The 26,692-nt window shown below is 54.4% G+C and overlaps 4 protein-coding genes across 4 annotated transcripts; 2 read left to right on the top strand and 2 right to left on the bottom strand.

The window, feature by feature from the left end:
- Positions 1-1,329: 1,329 nt before the first annotated feature.
- LOC119111081 (E3 ubiquitin-protein ligase RNF25) lies at positions 1,330-7,787 on the top strand. Its single transcript, XM_037234907.1, has 10 exons — positions 1,330-1,422; positions 1,657-1,708; positions 2,179-2,244; positions 2,725-2,848; positions 4,532-4,648; positions 5,017-5,150; positions 6,046-6,118; positions 6,559-6,792; positions 7,207-7,236; positions 7,752-7,787. Exons 1-10 carry the CDS (start codon positions 1,410-1,412, stop codon positions 7,785-7,787), a joined length of 879 nt encoding a protein of 292 aa, XP_037090802.1. The 5' UTR covers positions 1,330-1,409.
- A 1,013-nt stretch (positions 7,788-8,800) lies between these two features.
- LOC119113194 (sesquipedalian-1) lies at positions 8,801-12,481 on the bottom strand. Its single transcript, XM_037237543.1, has 3 exons — positions 12,346-12,481; positions 10,477-10,666; positions 8,801-10,007 (listed from the first exon to the last, which is right to left on the bottom strand). Exons 2-3 carry the CDS (start codon positions 10,655-10,657, stop codon positions 9,781-9,783), a joined length of 408 nt encoding a protein of 135 aa, XP_037093438.1. The 5' UTR covers positions 10,658-10,666; positions 12,346-12,481; the 3' UTR covers positions 8,801-9,780.
- Positions 12,482-17,216: 4,735 nt separating this feature from the next.
- Positions 17,217-19,369, bottom strand: LOC119112888 (protein disulfide-isomerase). The gene has a single exon (XM_037237191.1). It carries the CDS (start codon positions 18,804-18,806, stop codon positions 17,517-17,519), a length of 1,290 nt encoding a protein of 429 aa, XP_037093086.1. The 5' UTR covers positions 18,807-19,369; the 3' UTR covers positions 17,217-17,516.
- Mks1 (Meckel syndrome, type 1) lies at positions 19,316-24,528 on the top strand. The gene is made up of 9 exons (XM_037234905.1): positions 19,316-19,327; positions 19,960-20,051; positions 20,521-20,628; positions 20,978-21,070; positions 21,662-21,764; positions 22,261-22,327; positions 23,543-23,677; positions 23,971-24,210; positions 24,414-24,528. Exons 1-9 carry the CDS (start codon positions 19,316-19,318, stop codon positions 24,416-24,418), a joined length of 855 nt encoding a protein of 284 aa, XP_037090800.1. The 3' UTR covers positions 24,419-24,528.
- Positions 24,529-26,692: the final 2,164 nt, after the last annotated feature.

Genomic DNA, 26,692 nt, shown 5'->3' with positions numbered 1-26,692 from the left:
GGGGCTCCCGAACCGAACTTTGACTCCAGGTCCCTCCTCCGTCGCTTTGAGAAGAAAGCGGGCCAAAGCCGATGAGCCCCCCCCCCCCCCATCATTTCGTGCTGTCTCCCCTCCACACACACACATACACACACACACACACACACACACACACACACACACACACACACACACACACACACACACACACACCACACACACACACACACACACACACACACACACACACACACACACACACACACACACACACACACACACACACACACACACACACACACACACACACACACACACACACACACACACACACACACACACACACACACACATTTTGCGAAGCTTTGCCCCTGTCGGCAACAACCCAAAATTCCTGGCCGCTGTCCGGAAGGAGGGCGCTGCTCCCGTTCCTGTCACTCCACGCCCTGGTCGGGGTCCGGTTGGGGCCGGCGTCAGGAAAGGATCGTCCATTCTTTTAAAATGCTGCTTTGGGTTGCAGGTGACTCCGCGGGCCTTTGTTCAGCTTGACTCTATTTTAATTGCTTGCCTGAGGTGTTGACCGCTAGTCTAGTTGGTCGTCAGCCCCTCGTCGTTTTTGCGAGAATGAAGTGATCTTGTTTGAATTACTTTCGTCGATGGTTTCATGTTCTTGTCATTGCTCCCAGTGTTTTCATTGTACGCCGTATTATTACATCACCAGTGTGAAGGACACATCGTACCGTACAAAGCAATATTGTTCGTTCCCGTTCTTTACTCCTTGCTAGCATGCGGTCGTTTCACTACAAGGGCCAATGATATCGCGAGACCCAATGATTTCCATGCAATATGATAGAAGTTATGCGGGTAGAAGTAACGCGGGCTATTGGGGAGAATATACCTCTCTCCGCCCATCCCCCCCCCCCCCCCCCCCCACCCTTCCGTTTCTGTCCGTGAGATCACCTGTGCGGTAAATTTCCAGCGATGTGGACAAGTTAGTATGGAAGAAACGAACACCAAGAGTTCAAACGTGTAGTTTCTTTGCAAAATTTATCAGGATTTGGTAGCACATTTGCTGGGATGTCATTGCATTCAGACCAAGCTTTCAGCTGAGCAGTCTCTGTTTTCCACCAATGAAATACCCAGTCTAAACTCTTGAGCCAATCATACTTTCGAACATGGAGCCTATCCGGCTGATGAGTCGCTTCGGATCAGTTGAGCGCCTGATGAAGTTTTCTACACAGCTGGCACGAATGCACGGTGAGGTGACGTTGGATTATTTCTCCTCGTGATATTTTATCAGGTCCACATATTCGAGCGTTAAGTACGCACGCTATTCAAAGAGGGTGAGCTTGGTAGTTGTAGTGGCACTGGCTGGGGTTTGTTTCCGTTCTCCGACAGATTTTGTTTGCAGCTTGATTTCCCATCGAGAAATGCCCATGGAAGGTGATGTCCATCTTTCAGATCGATCATTCTCAGCAATGCAGTAATATCTACAAAGGTCAACAATCCCGCTGCATATTGCAATAATGGCTTATAAGCACAGTCAGGTGCAAGGCATTAATATCGCTATATTGCTTTTTTCAGTCCTACAACCACTCCCATGCCAATTCAGTATCTTGTTATACCATCTGTTCATGTGCTTTTGTATTTGGTGACAAGTTGTGTCATTACCCTCAGAAGCAACTCCAGAATCTCAGAAAGCTGAAGCAGCCATGGAAAATGATGATATGTGAGTTATGTAGTAGGTTAGCACCAACAAGATCATCCTTTCCAATGTCTTATGTGATATGTGATCTAAATTTAATTTTAGGAGGTTTGTTTAAGTGTGAAGCTTATTGAATTTGAGGTAATAAATAGAGCAGTAGCTGGTGACATCTGTATAGTTTGAAAGGGTAAAACTCTAATAGATTTTTTATTTAACACTAAGCCCTTAGTGGCTACTACATGGAATAATCTTTAAAAAATATTGTGAAATCCTGTTGCAAGTCAGTACACTAACAATGCTTGGAAAGTATTGCTCTCCTGTTAGCTATCATGTTTCATATGGCATGTTTGTATTATTCTGCTGCTAAACTGGGTGTGCATTACATAGCTAAGCACAGCACCCAGTAGGCTGAAAGACCTCAGTAACATGATATTGGTTTTCCTTTTTCTGTTTGAAAGCTTTATATAATGCTGACTTTTCCTTCCCTGTTCCAGTTTATTAGACGAGATAGCTGCATTGGAGGCTACCTTGATGGATGATTTGAATGTCGTCTACAACGGGTATGTCAGTGCTACCTTAGCATGCTGAAATATGTGCCTATTTGATAGCTATTATGATTGTGTATTGTGAACCTTCACAAGAAAGTAGTATTATATCATCAGAGTAAGGTCAATATGTTTTTTGGGAGGCAAATGAACTTTGTCCATCAAGCTTGGGTGAGTTAGATGAAACATGATGAATGTGCGACTCAATATTTGTACATATAGTGTACTAGCCCATGTTCCCTCTCTTCATTTTGCTGGAAGAAGTTAGAGGCAGGACATGGTGAATGTGACAAAAAGGCAATGTTCATGCTACCATGGGTAACTTTGTTATGTTATATTGCTCACCCACCATCCATGGCCCCTATTTTCCAACTTTGATCTTCATCCACTACCTCCATATGTTCAGCATGGATGAGCTACCAGAAACTTTCCCCAAAACCAAAGCACTTGTGCTTGCCACCCCTGCCAACTGTGACAACGAGCTGCCGCTGGCAGGGAGCGGCCGCAGGAGGTGTCTGTCACACTGCATCCAGCCACAGCCGACAACCGCGAGGAGCAGTTTGTGCGCATGACGTTGACGCTGCACCTGCCCGCCGGGTACCCGCGTGTAAGCCCCGAGGTATGGCTGACCCCATCACTGGCAGATCTGCCCATCAGGTACCCCCATGTAAACCCCGAGTTACGGCACACTCCCAACCTTGGCAGATCTCCCGCCGGTCGTCACCCGCCCCGCGACACGGGCAGATTTGCTGCCTGCTGAACTGAAGGGAGCTAGAGCTGTATCCGGTTTGTGTTTGATGCCGGAAATCGCCGGTGTCACCACCCTTCCACCACCAAAGCTGGTGTCACCATGGTCACACCAGCTTTGGGTGTCACGCCCCATCTTATGGATGGACTGTGTTGTGAGTCCACTTAGTCCACTTAGTTATAAGTGGACTGTATTCAATTTGAGATCAGTCTGAGTTTTGAGGGAGTCGTCTCTAGGAGAGTTTATTTTAAGCAGGGGTGTACAATTCATGCGCAAAAAAGCATGAATTTGGCCCGGCAGGTGCAGTGGGGGGCTCTTGCAAAGATTGTCCTGAAGTGCAAACCGGATACACCCGGACGTCTTGACAATGAGCATGTCTTGAGAGCAGCTGTGTGGGGCCATAACAGTGCATAATAGTTGCACCAATGAGGGGAGCAGTTGAAGCCCAGCTGACAGCCTGCGTGTGGTTCGGCCCCGTCACCTGCCTCTGGAGGCCGCGGCGTTGCGCCGTCGCTCGTGTCGGCCGCGCGACCTCGACCGGCGGGAAGCACGCCGGCCCGCTGACGTCGGCCGTGAGGCGGAGGCGGCGTCGGCTCGGCGCTGCGTCGGCACGCGCGCAGAAACGCGATTGTATCGGCGCACAATGGCCGGCCGGGAATGTGCGGCGCTGCCGTGGCCGGCTGATTACACGCCGCGCGGCCCGCGGCGCCGGCCGCGTCCTGTTGTGTCGCTCTCGACGTCCGGAATGCGCAGAGGAAGTGATTAGAGGCGGAATCTGCATTCGCGGTTTTTTATCAGGAAGCGTTCAGGGATGGTTGACTGTGTGACGTGGATTGTGGCGGACATATCCGGAATGTTTGTTTGCGACATCAGCCGTGCCCAGCTGGGACTGTGTTTGTGTCCTGCTTTGTCATGTTCACGTGCACCTGTTGCCCTCCACGACTGGTTCTTGCAATGTGTGTGTCGCGTTTTCATTTGCCGCCGGCATCTCCATCCAGTATTGTAGCGTTTTGTTGGTGGACTGAATTTGGTGGCATAATGGCTCAAAGTTTACTTACGGTCCTGTTCTATCACTTGTAGAGCCCGTAGATTAGAGGGTACAATGAAAAAAATGCAGTGAAGTACGATCCCCACGTTTTTCAAGTTTTTGGTAACCAGAGTCCTTAAACTGTATGGATTACTTATTCCACTGTACATCTCATGCCCGTCGCCCAATTCCCCTCGTGGTGCGTGGAGTTTGGGAACTCGCTACACCGTCCATGTCGTTACATCACCGAGTCGTTACATTATTATGATAAGCCTGTTTTTCAGGCCCGCATAGGCCTCAGCCTTTTGGGGCCCTGAGACTTTGTAGATATACGTTGTTGTGACTCACGACAAGCAAGCTGCTCGCGTCCCTGCGCATTATTGACAAAACTGAGTCAGACACGGTTGAGTTTGTCACATGATTGGAAGGCAAGGGATTTGCGCGCACTAGACCATCGGACGTTCAACCACCCCCGAGGCATGACGCAGAACGGTGCGATGACGGTCCGCCGACGGCTTCGCTGCCAGGTGCTGATCACCAACCCGCGCGGCATCAGCGAGCAGACGGTGCAGCAGGTCAAGGCGCAGTGCCAGGAGAAGATGGACGAGTACCGCGGCGAGCCGGTGCTCTACCAGCTGATGGAGGTGCGCCGGCGGGGGTCCGGCGAGGCCGTGATGTACCCAGTGTGACCTGGCGGTCTCTCCCACTTGCTCCGCACAGCTACTGTACAGCGTGGTGGATTTTGTGTCAGTTCAGATGCTCCGCGGACCAGTGCGCCTCGCACACACACCGTTCAGTCGCGTGCTCTCGCGCATAGCCTGAAGTGTCATATAGCCATTCGCGGTATGGTCTTGCGCCACGCCACGCTGCTGATGTGATCTGAAGCGCACACAGTGACCGCACCGTGAGCGGCGGCAAGAGTAGAGCCGGCGTCGGCGTGCGCCGGCGGCCGGTGGTCGGCTGCCCGAGGCGGCTCGCGAGGCTGATCGGCCGGCGGGGACGGTGTTTGCAGCTGGCGCGAGACCACCTGACGGACAGCAACGTGCCGGCCGTGCCGTGTGTCATCTGCCTGTACGAGTTCACCGAGTGTGATGTCTTCACCAAGACCGTCTGCTACCACTACTTCCACGCCCAGTGTCTGGCCAGGTGAGCCTGGGATGACGGCGTAGAGTGGCGGGGCGCAGAGGGAGCCCCCCCCCCCCCCCGCGTGGTGCCGCGGCTGCTCTGTTCGAGGAAACGAGCCACAGTGAGCTGGCCTCGGTCTGCGACAACAGGCCGCCTCGGGTGGTATTGGCCGTCCCCGGACACTTGGGCAGCGTGATCGTCGCGGCTTGGAAAGCTGAGTGTCCTTGAAATTGGGAGCCATCGATCCGCCCATGCTGCTGTCAAGACTCTCCGCGTAAATATTGGACAGCCCATGAAAATTTCGACACCGAGATGGCCCCTCAGTCGCACACGGGCCGTGTGGTGAGGCAGTGTGCCGTATATGGGTAAAAGGCGCGGCACGCTCTGTCCAGTAGCCTTCTTGTTTTTATTGTATGCAGTTCGTGGTGCCAGGGGATTCGCGCGATGGCTCGCCAGATGACCGGCCGTTCGGTGTCCGTGTGACGCGCTGGCGAAGTGTTTTGTATCCGTTTTGGTTTCGTTTTGGGCAACGCCATATACGGCTTCAAACGCGTCTTTCCTGTCCACTTTCGTGGGGCTAAATCAGAGGATCATCCATTGTTACCTTGACCGACAAAAATAATGATCGAATTCTAGCGTGCGGGTCCATGTGACGTGCAAACTGTCCGAAACGACGCAAGCATGGGTGGATGTCGTGATACATTATTTTTGCAAGGATGCGTGATCCAGGCAGATCTTTGACATTTCTTCGTGGTCCGGAGTATTTAATCGCGTGATTTCAAATGTTTTACTAGTTGAATGTATGTGAGAAAAAAGGCCGTTGCGTGCTCGTCAGCCACCTCTTCCTGCCGCATGCAAGCAGAGGGTTTGCTGATGCTCAGTGGTGGATTGAGCGGCACTCCAACGTATTTTCCAGGTACATTGACAACTTCCTGAACTCTCCGGAGGACGAGGAAGTGCCGCCGTGGCAAGAAAAGAAGATGAAAAATGTGAGCTGCCTTCCGTTGTTGGGCTGTCTTTTCCGGTCACCATATTATTTTGGTCACTGTTGGAGCGTACTCACAGTCGTGGCTCTGTAGTGAAGACACACAGCAACTTGTACTGGATGCGCCATGTAGTAAACTAAACTGCGGAACTCAACTATGTCATGTCAACTCGCAAGTACACACATACGCACGCACGCACGCAAGCACGCACGCATGCGCGCACGCACGCGCGCACGCACGCGCGCACGCACGCACGCGCGCACGCACGCACGCACTATATATATATATATATATATATATATATATATATATATATAACTTCTCCCAACGGGTCTACCTCGTCATCCACGACGTAGATCTGCGACCGCGATCTCCTGCGACGCGCGGCACCACCGCCTCCCTCGCGGCCTCGGTGCCCTGACGGCCGGCTGCCGCTGCCGCAGGTGGTGTGCCCTGTGTGTCGGGAGCCGATCGTGTACGACCTTGCGGCCTTGCGCGAGGCGCCGCCGCCAGAGCTGAGCGCCCGCGCCGCCGGCTTCAGCGCCACGGCCGAGCTGCGCAACCTGCAGCGCTGCATGGCCGCGCTGCGGCTGCAGCAGCAGCAGCGCGGCGGCCTCATTGACCCGGAGGAAGAGCGCAACAAGTACCTGCTGGTCACGGCGCCCGAGACCGAGCAGGTGAGACCGGCGACTGGTGGCGGGACAGGCGGCGGTGCGCCGAGCGGAGGACGGTGATTGGAGGACCACAGAGAGGAGCCGCTGGCTGTGCGGCCGGCGACGGGACAGCAAACGGTCTGGTCTCCTGCCTGATCAGGTGTTCAGTTGTATGTTGGCGCTGTATTCCCGGTATTCCATTCTGTTTCTGTCTGACCGCCTTTCTGTCTGTGTTGTTTGCCTTTACACGTGTTTGCCACAGTGTTTACTTGACGTGTTTGTTTACACACTTCACACGTCTGTTGTCGGTGGGTTTGCTTTGTTCAGCATGACTGGTTGGTCCGCATGTGTGCCTGTCTGGTCTGTATGTCCGCTCCTCTGTCGTCAGTTCCGACCCTTCCCGTCCTCCAGCTGACCGGGCCATGCCCCTTGTTCCAGAGACCGTCCCGGGCTGAGAGGCGGCGGGCGGCCAGTGCCGCCGCTGCCGCCGCCGCGCTGCCCGGCGGCAGCGGCGAGCCGGCTGCACCGCCCGCTGCCGGCGCACCAGCGCCCTCTCGCGGCGGCCAGCAGAGACCGCGAGGCGGCGGCCGCGGCCCGCGTCGCCACCGCGGCGGGCCGCGCGGCCGCGGTGGCCGCCAGGGTGCGCCACCGCCCACCACGCGCCACCCGAGTTGACAGGAATGCCCCGTAGGGCGCCTTCCCTACGCTTCTTTTGCCGCCTCCCCGCTTGAGCGCCTGGCTGGCGCGCCGTCTGCCGATGTCGTTCTCCTCCGTATAGTGGGTGCCAACAGCGGAACGTTGGCAGTAACGGGGTCTGTTTCGCGGGGCTGCTGTCGCACTGCTGCTCAGGAGAGCCGCCACACGCCGCCGCTACGTCCCTCTCCGCACAGGCCGGCTGTGGCCGGTGTCGGGCTCGCCGACGGCGCCTGGCCCGACCGACGGGCCGGCGCCTAGCATCCTGAGGTTCCCGGTTTGTGCGGCAGCTGGCGACCGGTGGTATCAGCTCAGGGGGTCGGTAGGTGCATACTGGCGGCGGGAGGCCTGGCTGTGACCTTTTCAGCTAAAACCATAGGATTAATTGGCGAGATCTTCGCGTCAAGTGCAGCCGGAAAGCGTCGGTAGTGATCAGCTGTTTGCAGAAGCTTGTGGGGTCAAAGATTTAGAGATATTTCCCGTTGAAATATTTCGCAGTTTGCTTTCGTGGACGCCTAACGATGTGTGCTCAAAGAACATTCCAGCAGGTGCATGGGTTACTGTTGAGTGACGGCCAAGATATTCACGGGTGAATTGATAATTACGTACACTGCGGTCTGCAGTGCTGCAGAACCGGTATATCGACGGATACTAAAATACAGCTCCCCACACGTGGTGGAGAAGTCTATGGTAGGTGGTATTGAAACTGAGCTTTGGATATCCCGGTTCGCCAACTTCCGCGCAGCCCTGGAACCTTAGTGTGGCACAGTCCCGCCATGGCTCTTGTTACGGAGCGCCCTGCGCATGGGCGCGTGTAAGCAGCCACCCTAGTCCCCGTGCTGCGAACATGTTTTATTTATTGCTTTAATTGTGCATCGATGTTATACCTAATAGACTAACAATAAATATGGGAAACTCGTTCAGTGTCTTAGGGGAGGGAGACCAGTGCCCAAACTGCGTGTGACACCGCGAGGAACTTCTTCTGGCGGTCGCACTGCACACCACCGGCCAATGACTGTTGCCCACTTACGTCTTAGGCTAGTTGAGCTGCTCCGTGTAGCTCTCGGTACTCCGCGCTCGCTGCCGCAGCGGGTGGTGCGGCTTCCGCACCGTCCGGCCGTGGCTGGTCGGGCACAAGCAGACGGACGTACAGTTCCGAACAGACTCCGGTGGCGGATATCCCAACAGTGTGGCGACTCTGGTCACGTTGTGGGCTCCATATCGGAGATCACGGACGGTGCGCAGCGGAAGTGTCACCCACGCCCGACATGTCTGACCGCACTTCATGTCAAACCTCGTTTGATGGGTTGCATGACAAAACACTGCGGTCCTTGCTAGCTCAGCTGCGATGTATTTCCCTCCAAACACGGAAGGCACACCCAGAGGCGTACCATGATTTGTTACGTACCACAAGGTCTTGTCCATAACTGCGTTTATTAAGTACACCATAAGGCGGTCAGTATGGTATGGATCTCTTCGATGATATGGTCTGGCGTGTGATCACAACAGTGAATTCAATCAAACTATACGACCAATAATATTCACCATATGCGGGACTGGACAACGGAGCAGGATCGAAATGGCAAACAACCAGGCGCTCCCACACAGAAATGCTAAAGAACACAACAAATATCAGGTTCTTCGGCGTGCGCCAGGGGAAACCCTTTGTACGCCTTTCTCGTTTGCAGAGAAAAGCTTGGTGTTCTTGCCTACAACATGGCTTTTAACATACCGCAGGTACCTTACCAGGCGTGTAACCTCACACATATGTGAGAGGAAATATCGGTAATGTAACGACGCGGTCTTTTTGTAACGGGCTGCATGCTAATAATTGACATCGCTGCATCAATATCTACCAAATGCCGTAATATAACAATACCGTGTTAAAATTGGCCGCTAGCTAAAAGAATGCAGCGATTATCACATGACGATGGTGCGGTGAGGCACAGTTCCGCGAACCTTTCCAGCACTGACAGGGGCCGGTGGCGACACGTTGCCACAATTGCGCACTTTACGGACGGCAGCCAGTCTTGCCGGCCTCGCGCACCTGAAATGACAGCATTTTTCCTTCTACGGATGTATCACACATCACAGCAGCGACAGTCAGCACGTGACCGCATCTTCCACGGCAGCAGGCGGCATCACCAGGACACGCTTCGGTGGCCCAGAGGATCCGGTTCCGGTGCCACACGCCAACCCTCCCCTCCACCCCCAGCCCGCCCCATCGCGCAGCACTCCCACGCACACGTCCCAGACCGAGAGGGAGATCAGTCTCGGGGCGTCGCCGCCGGGCGCCGCCCACTGCCGCGGCGGGCGCAGTCACAGCTGTATCAGCGGCGCCTGCTCGGCCGGCGCGCGGCACGACAGCCAGTTGGCGCGGTCGTAGCGGATGACGCGCCCCAGCTCGTCGTGCAGCGCACTGAAGCTGGCTGCCAGGCCGGGCGGCGGCGGCTCGCTCTGGTGGAATGGGTTGACGCGCCGCTGGCGGGGTGGCGCCGTCGGCGGCTCCTCCACCTCCACCAGGCGGCTGGTCGCCGACGCGTTGGCTGCAAGGAGGCGCCGGCCGGGCGTCAGGCGGCACGCTCAACGGAGGGCGCACGGACGGACAGACGGAAAAAGCACTTCTACATTCGGCCCCACCGGACGGTGGGAGAAACCACGTAACTTTGCTGTGTACGACACAGCGCAAAGCTGGCGCTCGAGGGAACGGTTCATCTATCACATGTTTCGTGCAGAGCCAAGGCCACGCACATCCAGAGGTTGAAAACGGTATAAATTTTCGGGCATATGGTATCATATCAAGCAGGGAAGAATGCAGTTTGCCACACAATGAGGTATCTAAGCACACAAAAAAAGAACGCGAGGTACAGACAGGAAACGATTGGAAGGTTATCTCCCTTGGTCGTCTACGTCAGACAAGTTTTTGGGTCCCTAATCATTGGTCAATGCTATAGTCACCCTTCGGCACGGTTCTACAAAAGCTCAATCCAGTGCACACCAAGGCTGACCACTGACATGTGATTTCGTCCAGCTTCTTCTGCAGCTCAGCGACCATGAGTGTGATGTACTCGTAGCTGGCAGACGAGATGGACCTCATCCAGCCCTCCATCAGCTCGTGGGTCTCGGCGCGCACTGATGTACTCCCGACCGGCGGCGCCCAGGAACACGATCTTGAAGCTGTTGGGCTCCTCGGCATCACACAGGTCTGGAACACGCCGAGGCTCCCGTCTGTGACAGCCGATGGGCTTCATCACGGCGGAATAACGGCAGCTGACGGGACACATGACAGCGGAGGGCAGGAACCACAGCATGTAGCATTGAGCAACCTCCGTGATGATGATGACTTGGGCTTTGGGGTGCGCCGGCTACGCTGGCCATATGGCGCGTATTGCGCACACTCCTGTTAAAGCTATTTAAATGGAATGTTCCGCATTTGTAGGTATTAAAGCAAACGTCAGATAGGATGAAAGAAGCTCACCTATAACGATTAGCATGCTTTAAAGTAGAAAACGCCGCTCATGACAACACAATTTCTGTGTTGGGTACATGTGCTCTTCGATACGTTATTGTCTGATTACGTCATCGTACCTTGCACAACAATGATTGAGAGCCATTTGACCGTCGTTATAACTGGAAAACGTGCTCACGAACGCCAGATCTAAACGACTCGACCATTATATTTGTCTCGGCCTTGATCGTCGCATGGCTGATGAATTGGCAGAATTTGAACGACGTTATTACAATATCATGAGTGCCAAGGTGACACTGAAATACTCTTCCCATTTTTGCGGGCGTGTAGCTCAGAAACTAGAGGTTTAGGTATTAAGAAGGGCAGGGCTGTGAAGTGCACCAAAATGTCTTCAGCATAGCTGTTTCACTTCACAACCTCCATACGCATGTGGGACACTCCTTTCATGCACATAGCAGACTTTAAAAAAACGAGTTTTGTGAAGGGAAATTTCCACACTCGTCACATTTCCATTAACAGGAAATTCGACCACGTCACCTCTCTCTCACCTTCTGCCAACCACTGCCAACCACACCCAACAAAAAAGTAATGTCCGCATGGCCTGACTCATAATTATCCGATTCTTATCACGCAACGTGTCTACACACGCACTGCAGTCAGTGTAGCGAAATACAAGTCTCCCCACACAACTAGCAGCAAGTGCATGTCACGTATTGCAGTCAAGTGACAGAAATGTATTGACACATCACACAAGGAGAAATGCATGTACACATCATTCACACGGAACGCTGCACACACCATTTTTGTCAACCTGCAAACCAGCACCTCACGTAGCTTGAATGAGCGGTTCGAAAGCCGGTTAGCGGAGTGGAACGGAACGTGTCGGCCTATTATGGGTCCACGTGCTGGCAAAAAACCTGCGCGGAAATTCATGGCAGGGTGAAGAGTGGCTTATACATAATGCCCGCAGATCAAATACGCAAAAGCGGCATGGGGCATGATCTCTTTGATAACAGACTTTCAGTCATATTTCCCATGTTTGGTCGGGTCCTATCTCCCAGCAGGTTGGTCGAGAGCTAGGACCTCGTTATCCCCCGTCCGCGCCCCGGGGTTGGCCTCGTCTCGGCTCCACCAAGGGCCGCCACTGATTGGCCAGAGGCCGAGGCCACGTGACTTCCACTAACCCGCAGCGCCGGTGGCCGCGGCTCGGGCGCGACAAGCGGCGTATGACGCGGGCATGTCAATAGCGCACATGGGCGCCACGTCGTACTCCGGTATAACACATAGTTTCTGAGAGCACAGGGAAGCGATTTCCCATGGTAAAGGGAAGCAGGGAAGCAGACCATTCCCATGGTAAAGGACCCTCAGAAGTCCTCCAGAGCAGACGTTAATCCGGTATGTCCTATCATTCTCACCAATTCTGAAGTGTTCCAGGATAATGACTCCCATTGGTTCCTTGTCTTCTTTCTTCTCGAAGTAGAAGAGAAGGTTCCCCTTCAGAACAAACCATCGCTTTTGAAAGGACCTATTTACCTCTCCTCGTTTATAGAGGAACCCCTCTCTGTCAATACTCGTCCGGGATTGGGCAAAAGCAATCAGATTCTTTTCGTGCAGCTTCATCCTGACAGCTCCTTTTCAACACCTGTAACACAGCCGCGCTGAAGGTCAGGTGACGTTAGGGGACAGAACATCCGTGTCGAGCATTGCGACACGTCGAACTTTCGCCCCCAAATTCTACCGTTGACCTGGATTTTGCGGTAGGATGGTATAGGTGAGCGCTTATGCAACAAGTACTGCTTGGCATGAGCTCTGATCCTGGAAATCCATCCTTACAAAGGGTTGGGACCAAATGTTTAAAAAAAAACATCAGAAACAGCTGGCACTGCCAAATAGCTGCACAACGTACGCCCATACTAGGTCATGACCTTGGCGACCTGGCGCCGAAGTGACACTACACACCTAGATTCAGACGGCGGCGAGAATGGACAACCAGCCAAAATAAGTCCGGCTGATCTACGCATCCGGAGCCATTCGTCCACGCGTTTCTGCGCGTACGCCTTGGACCACTCCGTTTTTGGGTGAATTTTGGGCCAGTAAGAAGGTGGTCGGCAGCCTTGGGCTCCCACGCGGATGCCGGACTCGAATCCCGGTCGGGCCACGGCCGTGGAGCATTAAAACGGCCATTGCAATCGATGGTGCTCCATAAAACGATGCTTGACAATATGTGTTGTGCTTCTTTAAAAAGCAAAAACATGAAAATGGTCGCAGCCAAAGCACGCTATGTCCTAAACAGGCATCACACATATTGGGTGATGAAAACTGTGCGCACCAAGGGTAGATAGTTCCATTCAGTGTGATTTGTAAATATCCATTACCACTAAAGACTTTTTTGCTGCTACTCATGAAAAAATGAAATTTCAATAGAATGCTAACACATCTTGTACAGGTCCCAAATGTGACCAGCTTCATTTGCTCATGTTTCTACTTTATATTTATGATAACACTCATGTCTGTGTCATCTCCATCATGTCATGTCACAAAATACATCTTACTGGAATGTTAACAAAGCTGACACACTGTAGAATTATACCCATGTGTTCCAGATGCGAACAAATTAGGGATCAAGGCAATTATCCACATTAAGTCAATACATCATTCCACACTGAGCAGTGTTTTGAGCTGAAATGACACCATGCTGTGAATAGGTTAGCAGTGAAAAGCACCCTATTCTGCATGTTGCATATAATTATGCACTCAGGCTAACAGAAATTGATAAAAGAAAACATTTTGACTTATATAACACTAACTGACTTATAAAAAATAACACTCTGACTTGCAAGCTATATGTGATCACTTTCCATTACACCCTGGCAAGAACCAAATTTATGATGTAGCAGCTCCAAATGTGTGACATCATATGGGACACCACTAAGCTTGATGTCAGCCTAACATCTGTTGGAGGAATGATTTGTACACATGCCAGTTTTGAAAAGCATGTTGCAGGCATTGGACATGTCTAAGGAGCCTTTTATGGATATGATATGAAGCATACAAAGCTGCATTAGGCTCTCTGATTCATGTGACATATATTTTTCTCCAGGAGCTTTTTAGTCGTGCTATGGCGGGTAATTCCGCAGTTTGGCCCTACACAGGCCTAGAGAGAGGCAATGGCAGGCAAGCACTTGTTGCATGAGACCAGTCTCAAAACCAATGTATTGGTTCATTACACAATGATTATTCTGCCTTTCCTTGCCAGATTTTGTAAAGAGCTAATGAAAATTGAACATTCATCACAAAAATATTCATTTCTATCAACCTATCAGCAAATCTGAAAAGAACAGTAAATGAATCATTGAGACAGGAAAGTGGCAAATTGCCTTCTGACTGGCTATGGCGGTGTCTTAATCGTTTCAGTTCACTGGCCCACAGCTTTATGCCTCAAGACAGGACATAAATGTGCCAGTATTTCAAGTATTTGTGGATGAGTGTGCTTCAAATTTACTAAATATTTTAAATTTTTGCTTGTTCCAATAGAGAAAACTTAAAAATGATATTTGTAATGCCTAAGATCCTAATGGAAGCTAATGGAACATTGGAAAGAAAATTTGTTGGCATAAGACATGGCCAACACTTGGGTTTGGGTAGGTAAATAAGAAGCTGACCACATAGCAAAATACACATGTTTCACTTAACATGCCTGACATAGCAGTGGAAATGACATCCACTCAAAAATGTCAATGCACATGCACCTTAGAGTTGAGTTTTGCAGACAGTCAGTGTCACCACAAACTGAAGCACAGACAATTTGTATGGATGATGCAGTTGTAAACAAAATATATGGCAAAATACTCCATTAAACATTTCCCACAAAATAATTGAAAATTTGGTGCAATCTGAACTTGCCTGAGTCTGGCACATGTGTGAGATTCAGTACACAGGTGTTACATAAGTCAATAACACAATGGATGTATTTCTTGCACACTGGAAAACCAGCAGGCGTATCAACTCCACACAACCTGGGCAGCACCTGGTTCATATACCCTGTCATAGCAAATTGATGTGCATGAACACATATTTGAATCTGTAAGAATCAGTGGATTGAAAGCATACAGGGTTGAATATTGACACTGAAATTTTGCACACATGCACACCAAAATAGAGGCCCCCGAAGTCCCCCTCTCACATCACGCAATCCTGCATTCAACCCTGCAGATAAAAAAACGAGCCACATGTGACCGCCTCACCTCTCGGGAGGGCAGCCAGGCTGCACGAGCCTAAAGCGGGGAATAAAAAATTGTGGAATTAGGACCAACCCACTCGTTAAGCCATTGCGCAACGCTGCCTTTGGTAACAACACTGGCTTTGAAAAGTATCAATATACTTGCAAGAAAATCACGACCTCAGACCCATACGGAAGAAGCATTTTGACGACTAAGTCAGCTTACAAATATTAGCATTGCCTTGTCTCAAGTCGCGGCAATATGTGCACATACCAATTCACAGGCGGCACGGGCGACGGCGGCGACCCTGGCCTGGCCAGCAAGCCTGATCTGCTGCCCAAAGCGTTCCATTGATAAACCCGTTGAAAGGATGCGGTGCAACTGTTTAATTAATTTCAGCATCGAGGCAATAAGATTAAAATTTATCTTCTATGACATGACTTTTTTCTTCCACTCTTCTGCATTGAAAGTATACATAAATAGAATATATAACGCATACAAATGTATGCCGTATTTTAACAGGGATGGGCCAGTTATATTTTGTCACAAAGGCGCCGCAAACACGTTTTTTCCGTGTTTACTATGACAAATTTCGGGATTCCGCGCTGGGCGCTGGCGTGAAACGAGTCACGGACCGGAAAGGACGTGACCTGATATAATCTTGTATGTATGTAAGGTAATGGCGGCTTTAAAAAAATTTGGCAACAGCAGGAAACTCTGGATGCCGGGTGTGATGGCAATACTGTAGTGCGTGTGTGGAAATTTATGGAGAGAGGGCACAACAATTTTTTAACCAGAAGGAGGTTTCGCACGCCGCAGGCCAGAGTGCAAAAACTGCACGTAACGTCCTACATGTCCCACGTAGCACCGACATCGTGGCAAAAATTTCAGTCGATATCTGTGATAAATCAGGTCAGGGTGTACTTTCCTACCTAACATTGGAAAAAATCATTGTACACCATTTGTCGTGTTTAAGGTAGGACATATCGTAAATAATCACAAAACAGGCAGATTCATGCTCTTACCTTCAAATTTTTTATAATTACGATGGCGAGCTCCCAAGTGCCGCACGCCCACAGCAGCCGCGACACTGGCGCCATTACTGCGTGCAGTCAACTTAATGACATGAGCTTTTGTCCCAGAGGCCACTATGTGAATACATCTCTGGCAGCACCAGCTGCATCCCTGCATTTTTAGAGCTGGTTATATGGCCTCCCCCAATGTCCAAAGATGGTGGTATTTTAGGCTGATATGATTTGTGCTTGTGGGGTAAAAAGCTTTTTCCTTTTTAGGTTTATGATTTATGATAAATCTAACAAGCTGTAAATGGACCTTGATGATGACTTTGAAGATGAGACTGTGGGAACATACCGATGTAATGACCCCGCTACCAGCCTGAATATCAAGTAAGTTGATTGTACAGTTTCATGGTACTGGTCAGAATTGTTGGTATGACTATGCATAACAGGCTTGACCATAAAGTTGAAAGATGGGTGTGATGGTCCCAGGTATTTTTATTATTGACCAATGCAGGCAAAGTTCTGAATGACCACTTTAATGATACTTAGTGCGTACATCCATGCATGATCAATATTACAATGCATACATATGCCTATGTCTGTGCCCCTTGTCCTTCAAAGGCATGCATGATGTATATTCACGGCTGCCCTGTAGATGCATCCCATAGGAGCTGTGATATTCATTTGGCTTTGTTTGCAGGGTGTCAGTAAGCAGCAGGGGGTCAGCAAACCAGCAGACAGAAGAAATCATTGTGAAATGGCAGCAGAAGTTATTCAGGTTGGTGTCCTCCAGCATTTACATGTGACACCCACTGTGACCAAGGACGTAAAGTTTTTAGCCATGTTGGATGATGTTTTTTCCTAAACTCGATGTGCACAGATAAACCGTGCCTTCCCAAATAGTGTAAAGACATTGTGAATTGCATCATATCAGTAATATGTGCCAGTAAGTTTATAACTCTGTACTGTGATTCCAGTCAAGCAGAGCTTCAGTCATACAGTGCACTGGAAACACCAGAAACTGAGGTGCAAAAGAGATTCAAGGAAGATGCCACCCACCTGATGGCTGCAGGCCAGCCACCATCATCTGTATTCACACATGTGCAGGATGAAGAATTTGCCACAGAGTATGAGGTTTGTAAATTGTGCCAGATCTACTTGGGTTCACTGAACATATGTTAACTAAGAGGTCATAGGAAGCCTGCATAAGTTCTTGATCTTAGCTCTAACTCAAAACTAAGTGCTGATGATAGCATAAATACAGCATGTATTTCGAATTTTCAGCAACGTATTGTGTCAGCAGTCAGCAAAACTGACCATACCATGTGTGAATGGGGGCATCAAGCCTTAAAGTTCATCCTTGGTCTGCGATTGCAAAGGCGCGCCCGCCTCGTCACTGCCGCGCGTGTCTCCGGCGGAAGCGTCTTCGGCGTCAGCGTCCGCTTTGTCGCCCGCTGAGCCGTCCTCCGCGGCGGCGCCGGTGTCACCGCCGCCTCCCACGTCTGCCGTGCAGATGTCGCCACCGTCGGCCTCGCTTTCCCCGCAGGTTTTGTCCGCGTGCGTTTCGCCGTCCGCCGAGCCGAAGTCCAGGTTGACGGTCGTGTACTCGTTCAGGAACTCGACGAAGTCCTCGAGCGTGCGTGACCCGTTGAACTGATGACGCTGGCCGTCCACCGCGTACAGGAAGAACGTGGGGAAACTCTGGAACTCCAGCCCCTCCACCTCGTTGGCCGTGGCGTCCATCCGGGCCAGCGTGATGACGTCACTGTGCGGCAGGTAGAGCTCAGCCAGCTGATCGAAGATTGGGCCCACGAGCTGGCAGTGCGGACACCAGGGCGCGTGCAGCATGACGAACACGTGGTGGGTCGGGTCAAGCGTGACGTCGGCGTAGTTCTGGGCGGTCAGCACCTTAACGGGCGCCGCGTCCCAGTCCTCCGGCAGCGGCTGCTGTAGCTGGAACGCTTTCAGCTTCCCGGTCAGGAAGTCGTCGCAGAACTGGAGAACCTGCTCCGTCGATATGGTGCCGTCGTGTTGGGGCCTGAATTTGAATGTGGGCCCCTCGTAGCGGAAGATCCTCATCGCTGGCGTGCGGTCGCGTTGCACGCCGAAGAACTCCTCCATGTGGAACATCCTGCGGTCGGCCATGTCCACCAGCAGGAAGAGGACGCTGCCCTTGTGCTTCTGCGCGACGGGGAGGACGAGACCTTCGATGTCGCTCGGGGTGCGAGGATCGGACGCGTTCCGGAACACCAGGAAGTGGGTTTTGATGAAGTTGGCCTCCTCAGTCACGCGCCATACGTTGTCAATGTTCAGCTCAGAGACCAGCGGGAACGTCTCCAGGCGCAGGAAGTTCATCAGGTCGTCCGCCACGTAGTCAGCCGCCGGGAAGTCGGCGCGCCCCTCGTCGAACTGCTTGAAGACCACCACGGCGTCGTCCTCGACCTCGTACTGCTTGAAGAGCTCGGGGTCGGCCACCAGGAAGAACGGGTAGTCGTGCACGGCGTCGGCGACGCGGAGGTAGATGATAGCCGACACGGAGTCCGGGTCGCGGAAGAAGCCGACCGCCAGCACGTCGTGCTCGGCGCGCGCCGCCTCCAGTTGCTCCGCTGACTCGACCGGCTGCGCCGGTGCACCCATCCGCTTGGTGACCCACTGACTCGATGTCCGTCGAGCGGTACCCGCCGTCGTACATCTTCTCCTTCTGGTCCTTGAAGAAGGTCAGCGTGGGGAACTGCGTGATGCCGTAGTGGATGAGCAGCGCTGTCTCGTTGGTGCAGTCGATCTTGGCGAACTGCACGTCGGTCGTCTGCTCTCGCAGCGCTTTCCACGCCTCCACAAAGTGCGGGTGGAGTTTGATGCACTGACTGCAGGCCGGTGTGTGGAACACGACGAAGAGGTGGTCATGCTCGTCGATGGCGCGGTCGAAGTTGCCGCGGTTCAGGATGAGGATGCCGTTCTTGTCGTACTTCCACGCGGCGTGCTCTGGCTCGTCGCCGGCGTCTTCAGTCTCCTCCACCTCCACCTCCACCTCCACCTGCCCGTCCTCGCGGGCCTGCTTCACCTCCGGGCCGTCCTCCTGCGCCGTCTCCGCGCGCGCCGCCGCCGCCAGCAGCAACGCCGCGCACATCCCGAGCCAGAGCCACCTCATGCCGCCGTCCGTATGTGCCGTGCCGTGCTGTCCGATTCAGACTGGGCCGACCCCCAGCGCGCCCTGGCCGTCCGCGGCAGCGGCGCGCCGTTTTCGCCTGTCGGCGGCCGACGTGGCGCGCCGCGTGTGGCCACGTCGCGCGGCCGTGATTACCGCGGTGTCGTCGCTGTGTGCTGGTCACAGCTGTGGCCGACGGCCGCGCTGACCGGTAATGACATAATGGGCTCGTTACTGGTCCGTCCGCCGGTGGGGGCCATAGGTCTGCGCACGTGCCTTAGAGGGGTGAGGGGTCCGGCAAGGGTGGAGTTGGCTCGAAGGGGGGGGGGGAGAGAACTCACTTGACGATTTCTATTTTGTCCTTTTTTCGCTCAAGCCCTGCATGAAGTACGCCATGTTTACCTCTGCTCGTGTTGATTTGTGCATCTCACGACAATCTTGATGGTGGTATGTTCCCTGTGCACTATGTAGGTTATGTTTCCAGCGGGTTCAGTTCATCTAACGACGAGCGTGAGATGATAGAGCTGGGCCCAGTTGCGGACGTTGCCAGCCGCTGCGTGTCGCGCTGATGTCGCCAGCTGAGACGTCCCGCCGTCGCCCTGCTGCCACGCCTCTGTGACGTGTGCTCCTGCGGCTTGCCCGCAGCAGTCCCGGGAGCTGCTGAGCCCGGCGCCGCGCCCCTCCAAGATGGCCGCTACTATCATGTCGCTGCGGTACCGCGGCTCGGCACCTCTCGGGTGAGCGCTCGCCGACGTCGGGCGTCCCCTCGTCAGCGAACCGATCGTCTGGCAGGCTGCTTTGCCGATGCAGAGAACGCTCCTGCTGAACGACGACTGTGAGATATATGTGGTCGGCGGCGAGGCCAGCAGTGCACTGCTGGAAGTCTGCTGGAGACTAATGTTGGCCACGAGCGCGCTGTCGTCCTTCATTCGGTGCGTGTTTTGGATTGGGTTTTGCTCGGGAAAGAAACTAAAAATGTCTTGTCATCAAGCCTCGCGCAACGCTGACTGAAAGCTGCCCTCGGCAGGTGGCGAGTATGTTAACGCGCATGGCTGACTCATGGTTGGGTCATGATAAGATCATGATGGACGGTCGACTCTTGGCTCTTAGAGACCCCAGATATACCTCGGCACGCGAGGGTCGGCCGCCGTTCGCGGCCCATCTCGCCCCGATGACCGTTCGTGACCGATGGCACCATCTCCGCAGTGAGGAGCCGGCCGAGGAGGAACACCAGGAGGGCACGTCTGTGGAGCAGCGGCTGCGCCGTCTGGCTCTCACCGACCTCGAGTCCATGTTCATCATGTTGTACGCTCAGTGAGTCTCACGCTTGCGACGCAGGGGAGTCGCCGGACGCCTGCGGCCCACAGCGAGGCGTCGCACGGGGACTGAACGGACGGGGACCCATTGTCGGATCTGATCTCCTCACTTCAGTTGCTGCAAGAGATCGCGACGCTCATAGTTAAACCTGTCCCATTCGTCATCTAACAGCGAATTGTGAGAGCTGTCGCTTGCTTATAGGTCGTCCAATGAGTGATGTCGGATGGGAAGTCGGAAAGCACCGTTGCAGCTATTCAGCGGCGCAGCGTGGGCCGGCTTCGGCGACTGTGACCGCTGGTTGCGCTTGCGGCGGTGGCTGACGCTGTGCGGTGTGTTGGGTCGGCAGGGAGACCGAACACGTACTCTGTCGCCTGGACTGGAATCCGTCCGGCCAGCTGACGGTGCGACCCGACTTCAGCCGCGGCGCGCAGCCGTACAGGTAACGACAGTCGCTGGGACAGCCGAACAGCTTACGACAGTGGCGTGGACGGCCGAATAGGTAACGACAGTCACTGGGACGACCGTACAGGTAACGACGGTCGCTGGAGACTGCCGAACATTTTACAACAGTCGCTCGGACGACCGATTAGGTAATGACGGTCGCTGGGACGGCCGAACAGGTAACGACAGTCGCTGGAGACGGCCGAACAGTTTGCGACAGTCGCTGGGACGACCAATAGGTAACGACAGTCGCTGGAGACGGCCGAACATAAAACGACATACGCTGGAGACGACCGAAGAGGTAACAGGACAGTTTTGAAAGAGCCGAACCAACGAGCGAAAGCTGTACAGGCAGCGGCTGTCCCAGCAGATAGCAGAACAGGTGACGACAATTTCGGGAGATAGCTGAGTCTTAGGAGGCGTTCGAATAGGCAACAACGCTCAGAAGATTACGGCGTAGCCAGGGCTCTCGGGAGAAAAACGCAACCCCCCCCCCCCCCCCCGAGCTGATTCGGTCTCCCCTCGCCTGACCTCGCATGGCTTCCCTCGTTCGTGCCCCACCTCGTCTGATCCCCGCTTTTCTACGCAGGTATCAGGTGGGAGAGGGCCAGAAGGGGCTGTACGCCTACTGGCTGGAGTGGTGCCGCCCGACCGAAGATGGGCGGCAGGCGCCATCCGGCCCACGGCCCCAGGTTAGTGTCGCGATTCTGCACCTTTGCCCGGCGCCGAATGGCAGCTAGCGGCACGTCGTAACACATCTGAAGGGCCCCTGCCTCTGCTGTCTCAGCCCACCCGCTACGCTCGGTGCAGTGCCGATGGAGCTCATCATGCTGCCGCGACCCGGTGAGCTCAATCCAGCTCATCCAGCTCATCCAGCTCAAGCGAGCTTGCCACACCAGATCAGCAGCCGGAGTGACGTTACGAGCATCAACGCTCAGTGCGTACCCTGGGGCTGGAGCCAGTGGTTAGACTTACCATCCAGACGCAGCCCGTCTCGCGCCGAGCTCCAGTGCCTGGCTGTCGGTCGGTGTTTTCTGCAGCCTCGCTGGACATTCCCTGACAGCCGGCCGTTCGTTGTCCCCGCAGCCAGCGCCGGCGCCGGTCGGGCGGCCGGTGGCGCGGCCCGGCCCGGCCGGAGACCTGCCGCTGCCGCCGGCCGGCACCCTGCTGGTGGCGCTCTCCGGCGAGCTGGTGTCGGCCCGCGGCTTTGAGCGCGATAACCTCTTCATCCACTACTTCATGGAGCTGCCCAGGGGTGAGGCGGCGACGGGTGGCAGCTGGCCAGCCGTCCGATGGACCAGGCGACCCTGACGTACGACCGGCAGGTCCATAAGTTTCGTCTGACGTGTATTATAAGACTGGGCGATATTTCTACTAAACCATCCAGCGCTCACTGTGGGCGCGCTATAACATTTTGGCAGACGCATTTCCAAATTAACCATATGATAGCCGACGGTGTACTGCGAAGGGTGGCGTTCTGTCCGTGGATGATTGTGTGGAGTCTCCGAATGTGCGTCGTCCGCACCACCGTAACGCTTGTTGGGGACGAATTTAAGTGTCTGAATAACGGGACTCAAGCCGGACCGCACACCGCCGGGTCGGCGTTTCGTCCACCTCCAGCGCCTGCTTGTCGCACCACAGCGTGTCCGCGTGTACGGACACGCTGTGCTATGTGCAGGGTTGCACAGGCACGCTGCGCTCTCTGCGTTGGATTGTATGGACGCGCCGTGCTGTATGTACAGGGCTGTACATGCACACCGTGCTGTGTGCACAGGGTTGTATGGACGCGCCGTGCTGTGTGTGCAGGGTTGTACGGACTTGCCGTGCTGTGTGCGCAGGGTTGTATGGGCACGCTGTGCTGTGTGCGTAGGATTATACGGACGCGCAGCCCTGTGTGTACAGGGCTGTACATGCACACTGTGCTGTGTGTGCAGGGTTGTACGGACACACCGTGATGTATGTACAGGGTTGTATGGACGCGCCGTGCTGTAGGTACGAAGCGGTACATGCACACTGTTCTGCGTGTGCAGGGTTGTACGGACACACTGTGATGCATGCACGGGCTGTACATGCACACTGTGCTGTGTGTGCAGGGTTGTACGGACACACCGTAATGTGTGCACGGGCTGTACATGCACACTGCTTTGTGTGCAGGGTTGTACGGACACGCCGTGCTGTGTGTACAAGGCTGTGCATGCACACTACTGTGTGTGCAGGGTTGTACGGACACGCTGTGCTGTGTGCAGGGTTGCACGGGCACGCTGTGCTGTGTGCGTAGGATTGTATGGACGCGCCGTGCTGTATGTACAGGGCTGTACATGCACGCTGTGCTGTATGTGTAGGGCTGTATGGACGCACCGTGCTGTGTGTGCAGGGTTGTACGGACTTGCTGTGCTGTGTGTGCAGGGTTGTACATGCACACTGTGCTGTGTGTGCAAGGTTGTACGGACACGCTGTGCTGTGTGTGCAGGGTGGCGGGCCAGCGCCGACACTCGGCTCGGGGGCGTCACGCAGCTGTGTCGGGCGTCAGCCGCCGGCGACTGCCACTTCGGCTTCCCCATCAACGCCGAGCTGATGCTGGGCGCGCCGGACGAGGAGCAGGCGGGTGAGCCGGTGCCGCGCACCCGGAGAAGGTGTGGGCTGGTGATGTGCTGCTGACCGCCAGCTGATGGTGATGGCCACGCACGGCTCTCTTGAGAAGACGCGTGCTGTCACTTCTTATCGTGAGAACATTCACACCTTCTGCTAATGTCACGTAAAACAGCAAGTTGAACGTGGCATTAGCACAAGGTGCGGCATTCCTAAAATGCGTGACGTGTCTGGAAGCTTCCCAGCAGAAATTGACCGACGGATGTAGGTGCTGACGCCTGCTGACGCCGCTCGCCGCTGGTCCCGCAGACGGCTGGCACCGCTGGCCGACGCTGTACGTGGAGGTGTTATCAGAGGACATGCTGGGCGTGTGCCGCACCGAGGGCTACTGCCACCTGAGCGTGCCGCCGACGGCCGGCGCGCTGGAGCGACGTCTGGCCGCCTGGCGGCCCACCGGCGACCGCACGGCCCAGCTGCGCCGCTTCTTCATCGGCGGCTCGCCCGAACTGGAGGACCCCTCGTTCGTGGCCGTGCCGGCCGGGCTTTCAGGTGTGGTGATGGCGTAGGGCCGCGCAGCCGTCATGCGTGGATATTTAGATGCTCAAAACCCGCCGTCATTTTACATTTTCCGGTTCAGATGCTCCCAGCCGTTCGCCTCGGCACGCTTCACAGCTATTGGCCCACCTGCTGCAGTGCTGATCCTGATGCTGTCGCGTTCCGTCCCTTCTGACCTCCCCCTTCCCCTGGCGCAGGGTGACCGCCTGAGCCGCTACGGCTTTCGCACGGAGACGACGGGCGAGGTGGTGGTGCGTCTGTGCGCACTGCACCAGAGCCAGAGCCTGGTGTTGGGCGGCGACGGTCGGACGGCGGAACCAGCCGCCGGGCCAGTCGGCGTCGGCGCCGTGCTCGAGGCGTTCCGGCGCGCGCGGCTGCGCATGCTGCGCGCCCGTGAGCACCTGGACCGGTCGGTGGGGGGCGGGGCGAAGCAGGCGGCGGCCGGGGACGCGGGAGAAGACCGGCCGGCTGGTGGCGCGGTGAAGAAGGTGGCCGGGACCGACGGAAGGAAGCAGCGGGCGGGGGGTCGTGCCGGGCCGAGACGGCGGAAGGACGCGCCGCCGCGAGAGGTGACGGTGCTCGCCGAGGAGTGAGGGAACGGGCTCTCTAGGGTACGGGGGAGGGGGTGTGGGCAGTGAGAAGCCAAGAGTGGGTCTGAGAGGAATTTCGGACTATTGCGCTTTGTTCTCAGCACAGCGGGAAGTGGGATATGTGGGGACCAGGTTGCGAGTTTTTAAAACTCGCAACTCGCAACGGCGATCTCGAAAAGGTCAGATCAATTCGAAACGGGGGCTCGAAATGGGAGTGAGCGTCGTGCGCCGTACCATCAGCTTGGATGCGATCAGTGGAAGACCAGTTTGTGCATGAGTTTGGATGACGTTTGCTTTAAAAGTGCCTATCAAACCTCATGCTTCTCGGTGATCGCTCGCCTTACACGTTAGTCATACGTAGCGAAGGTAGGTCACAATCTCCGCCACCAGGGCACAAGGTGCATTATTTTCGCGCGTGTTATGCACACAAGTTCAATGTCTTCGTGCGTTAAGTGACGCGGTGATCTCAAGTGACATTCAGATATCAGGCCATCTTGTTTTCGGTCACATCGATGAACGCTCTAGTCACGACATAGTCACATACAATCGCAGTGATATCCATACTGTGTGGAAGCGAATAGTTTCGTACCGGAATTTAGTTCATTCCGCTTGTCTGCGGCTGTCCGAATGTGTGCCATGGTTCCAAATATGTCTGCTTGTAAATGTTTCAAATTGGAATTACGTCTTGTTCCCGGATCATCAAAGAGCCATTCGCGGCTCCTCTATTTTGAGCTATAAGGAACCATTCGCGACTCTATTTTGATGAAACTAGTGAAACGCTTTCAGGTTTGGTGTATTCGTTTGTCGTTAATTCAGTCGCTTTCTGTGAAGTGAGACGTGATGTTTATCTGTAGTCGTGTGCTGTCGTCATGTGGCCCTCGTGTCAGCTGCGCCTGCCGCCATCATCTTCGCTGTAGCATATTCACAGTAAGTAAGCAGTGACTGCCTATGAGTAGATTCGATTTCCACGGTATGTTCTTCTGCAGGCCGGTACTCAGAGTGTCGTGTCTCCATCTGAAGCCGTTTGTGACACTCAATCTCCGCTGGCTGATGAATCCGTCCGCTCATCTTTGGTGTCTGCCGCCGACCTCAGTCGTCCACAGTGCCAGCTGTTCCTGCTGTACCGTCCACAGTGCCAGCTGCTCCTGCTGTACCGTTCACAGCGCCAGCTGCTCCTGCTGTACCGTCCACAGTGCCAGCTGCTCCTGCTGTACCGTCCACAGTGCCAGCTGCTCCTGCTGTACCGTCCGCGGTGCCAGCTGCTCCTGCTGTACCGTCCACAGTGCCAGCTGCTCCTGCTGTATCGTCCACAGTGCCAGCTGTGCCTGCTATACCGTCCACAGTGTCAGCTGCCACTGCTATACCGTCCACAGTGTCAGCTGCCACTGCTATACCGTCCACAGTGTCAGCTGTGCCTGCTATACCGCCCACAGTGCCAGCTGTGCGTGCTATACCGCCCACAGTGCCAGCTGTGCCTGCTATACCGTCCACAGTGTCAGCTGCCACTGCTATACCGTCCACAGTGTCAGCTGCCACTGCTATACCGTCCACAGTGTCAGCTGCCACTGCTATACCGTCCACAGTGTCAGCTGTGCCTGCTATACCGCCCACAGTGCCAGCTGTGCCTGCTATACCGTCCACAGTGTCAGCTGCCACTGCTATACCGTCCACAGTGTCGCGCACGTGGTCTGATGCAACGTGGCCTGCTAATGCGTCTGGTCCTGTGGCAGACATTTTGTTGCTGGTTATGGAAAATAAAGCTGCGTTTCTGGCATGTTTTATGAGGAAGGGATCGTGGTTGCGCAGCTCTGGGTCGCGCCAGCCTGCCTGCCCCGATGCGGATCTGTCGTTCGGATAGACGGTCGAGTCATGCTCGCAGCTCAAGA

This window comes from Pollicipes pollicipes, unplaced genomic scaffold, assembly GCF_011947565.3.
Source record: "Pollicipes pollicipes isolate AB1234 unplaced genomic scaffold, Ppol_2.1 Scaffold_7261;HRSCAF=8764_pilon_pilon_pilon, whole genome shotgun sequence".
Taxonomy (NCBI): domain Eukaryota; kingdom Metazoa; phylum Arthropoda; class Thecostraca; order Pollicipedomorpha; family Pollicipedidae; genus Pollicipes; species Pollicipes pollicipes.
This window is presented reverse-complemented; position numbering and strand designations above follow the sequence as displayed.

What these genes read in the sequence shown, in the direction of transcription:
- LOC119111081 (XM_037234907.1), top strand. An exon ending in TGCTCTACCAGCTGATGGAG is followed by an intron (nt 4,649 to 5,016) that starts GTGCGCCGGCGG and finishes CGGTGTTTGCAG; the next exon opens with CTGGCGCGAGACCACCTGAC. An exon ending in AAGAAAAGAAGATGAAAAAT is followed by an intron (nt 6,119 to 6,558) that starts GTGAGCTGCCTT and finishes CCGCTGCCGCAG; the next exon opens with GTGGTGTGCCCTGTGTGTCG.
- LOC119113194 (XM_037237543.1), bottom strand. Translation starts at nt 10,657, where the DNA reads ATGCCGAGGAGCCCAACAGCTTCAAGATCGTGTTCCTGGGCGCCGCCG. An exon ending in GAAGCTGGACGAAATCACAT is followed by an intron (nt 10,008 to 10,476) that starts GTCAGTGGTCAG and finishes GCCTCCTTGCAG; the next exon opens with CCAACGCGTCGGCGACCAGC.
- LOC119112888 (XM_037237191.1), bottom strand. Translation starts at nt 18,806, where the DNA reads ATGGGTGCACCGGCGCAGCCGGTCGAGTCAGCGGAGCAACTGGAGGCG.
- Mks1 (XM_037234905.1), top strand. An exon ending in CGCGGCGCGCAGCCGTACAG is followed by an intron (nt 21,071 to 21,661) that starts GTAACGACAGTC and finishes TTTTCTACGCAG; the next exon opens with GTATCAGGTGGGAGAGGGCC. An exon ending in CTTCATGGAGCTGCCCAGGG is followed by an intron (nt 22,328 to 23,542) that starts GTGAGGCGGCGA and finishes CTGTGTGTGCAG; the next exon opens with GGTGGCGGGCCAGCGCCGAC.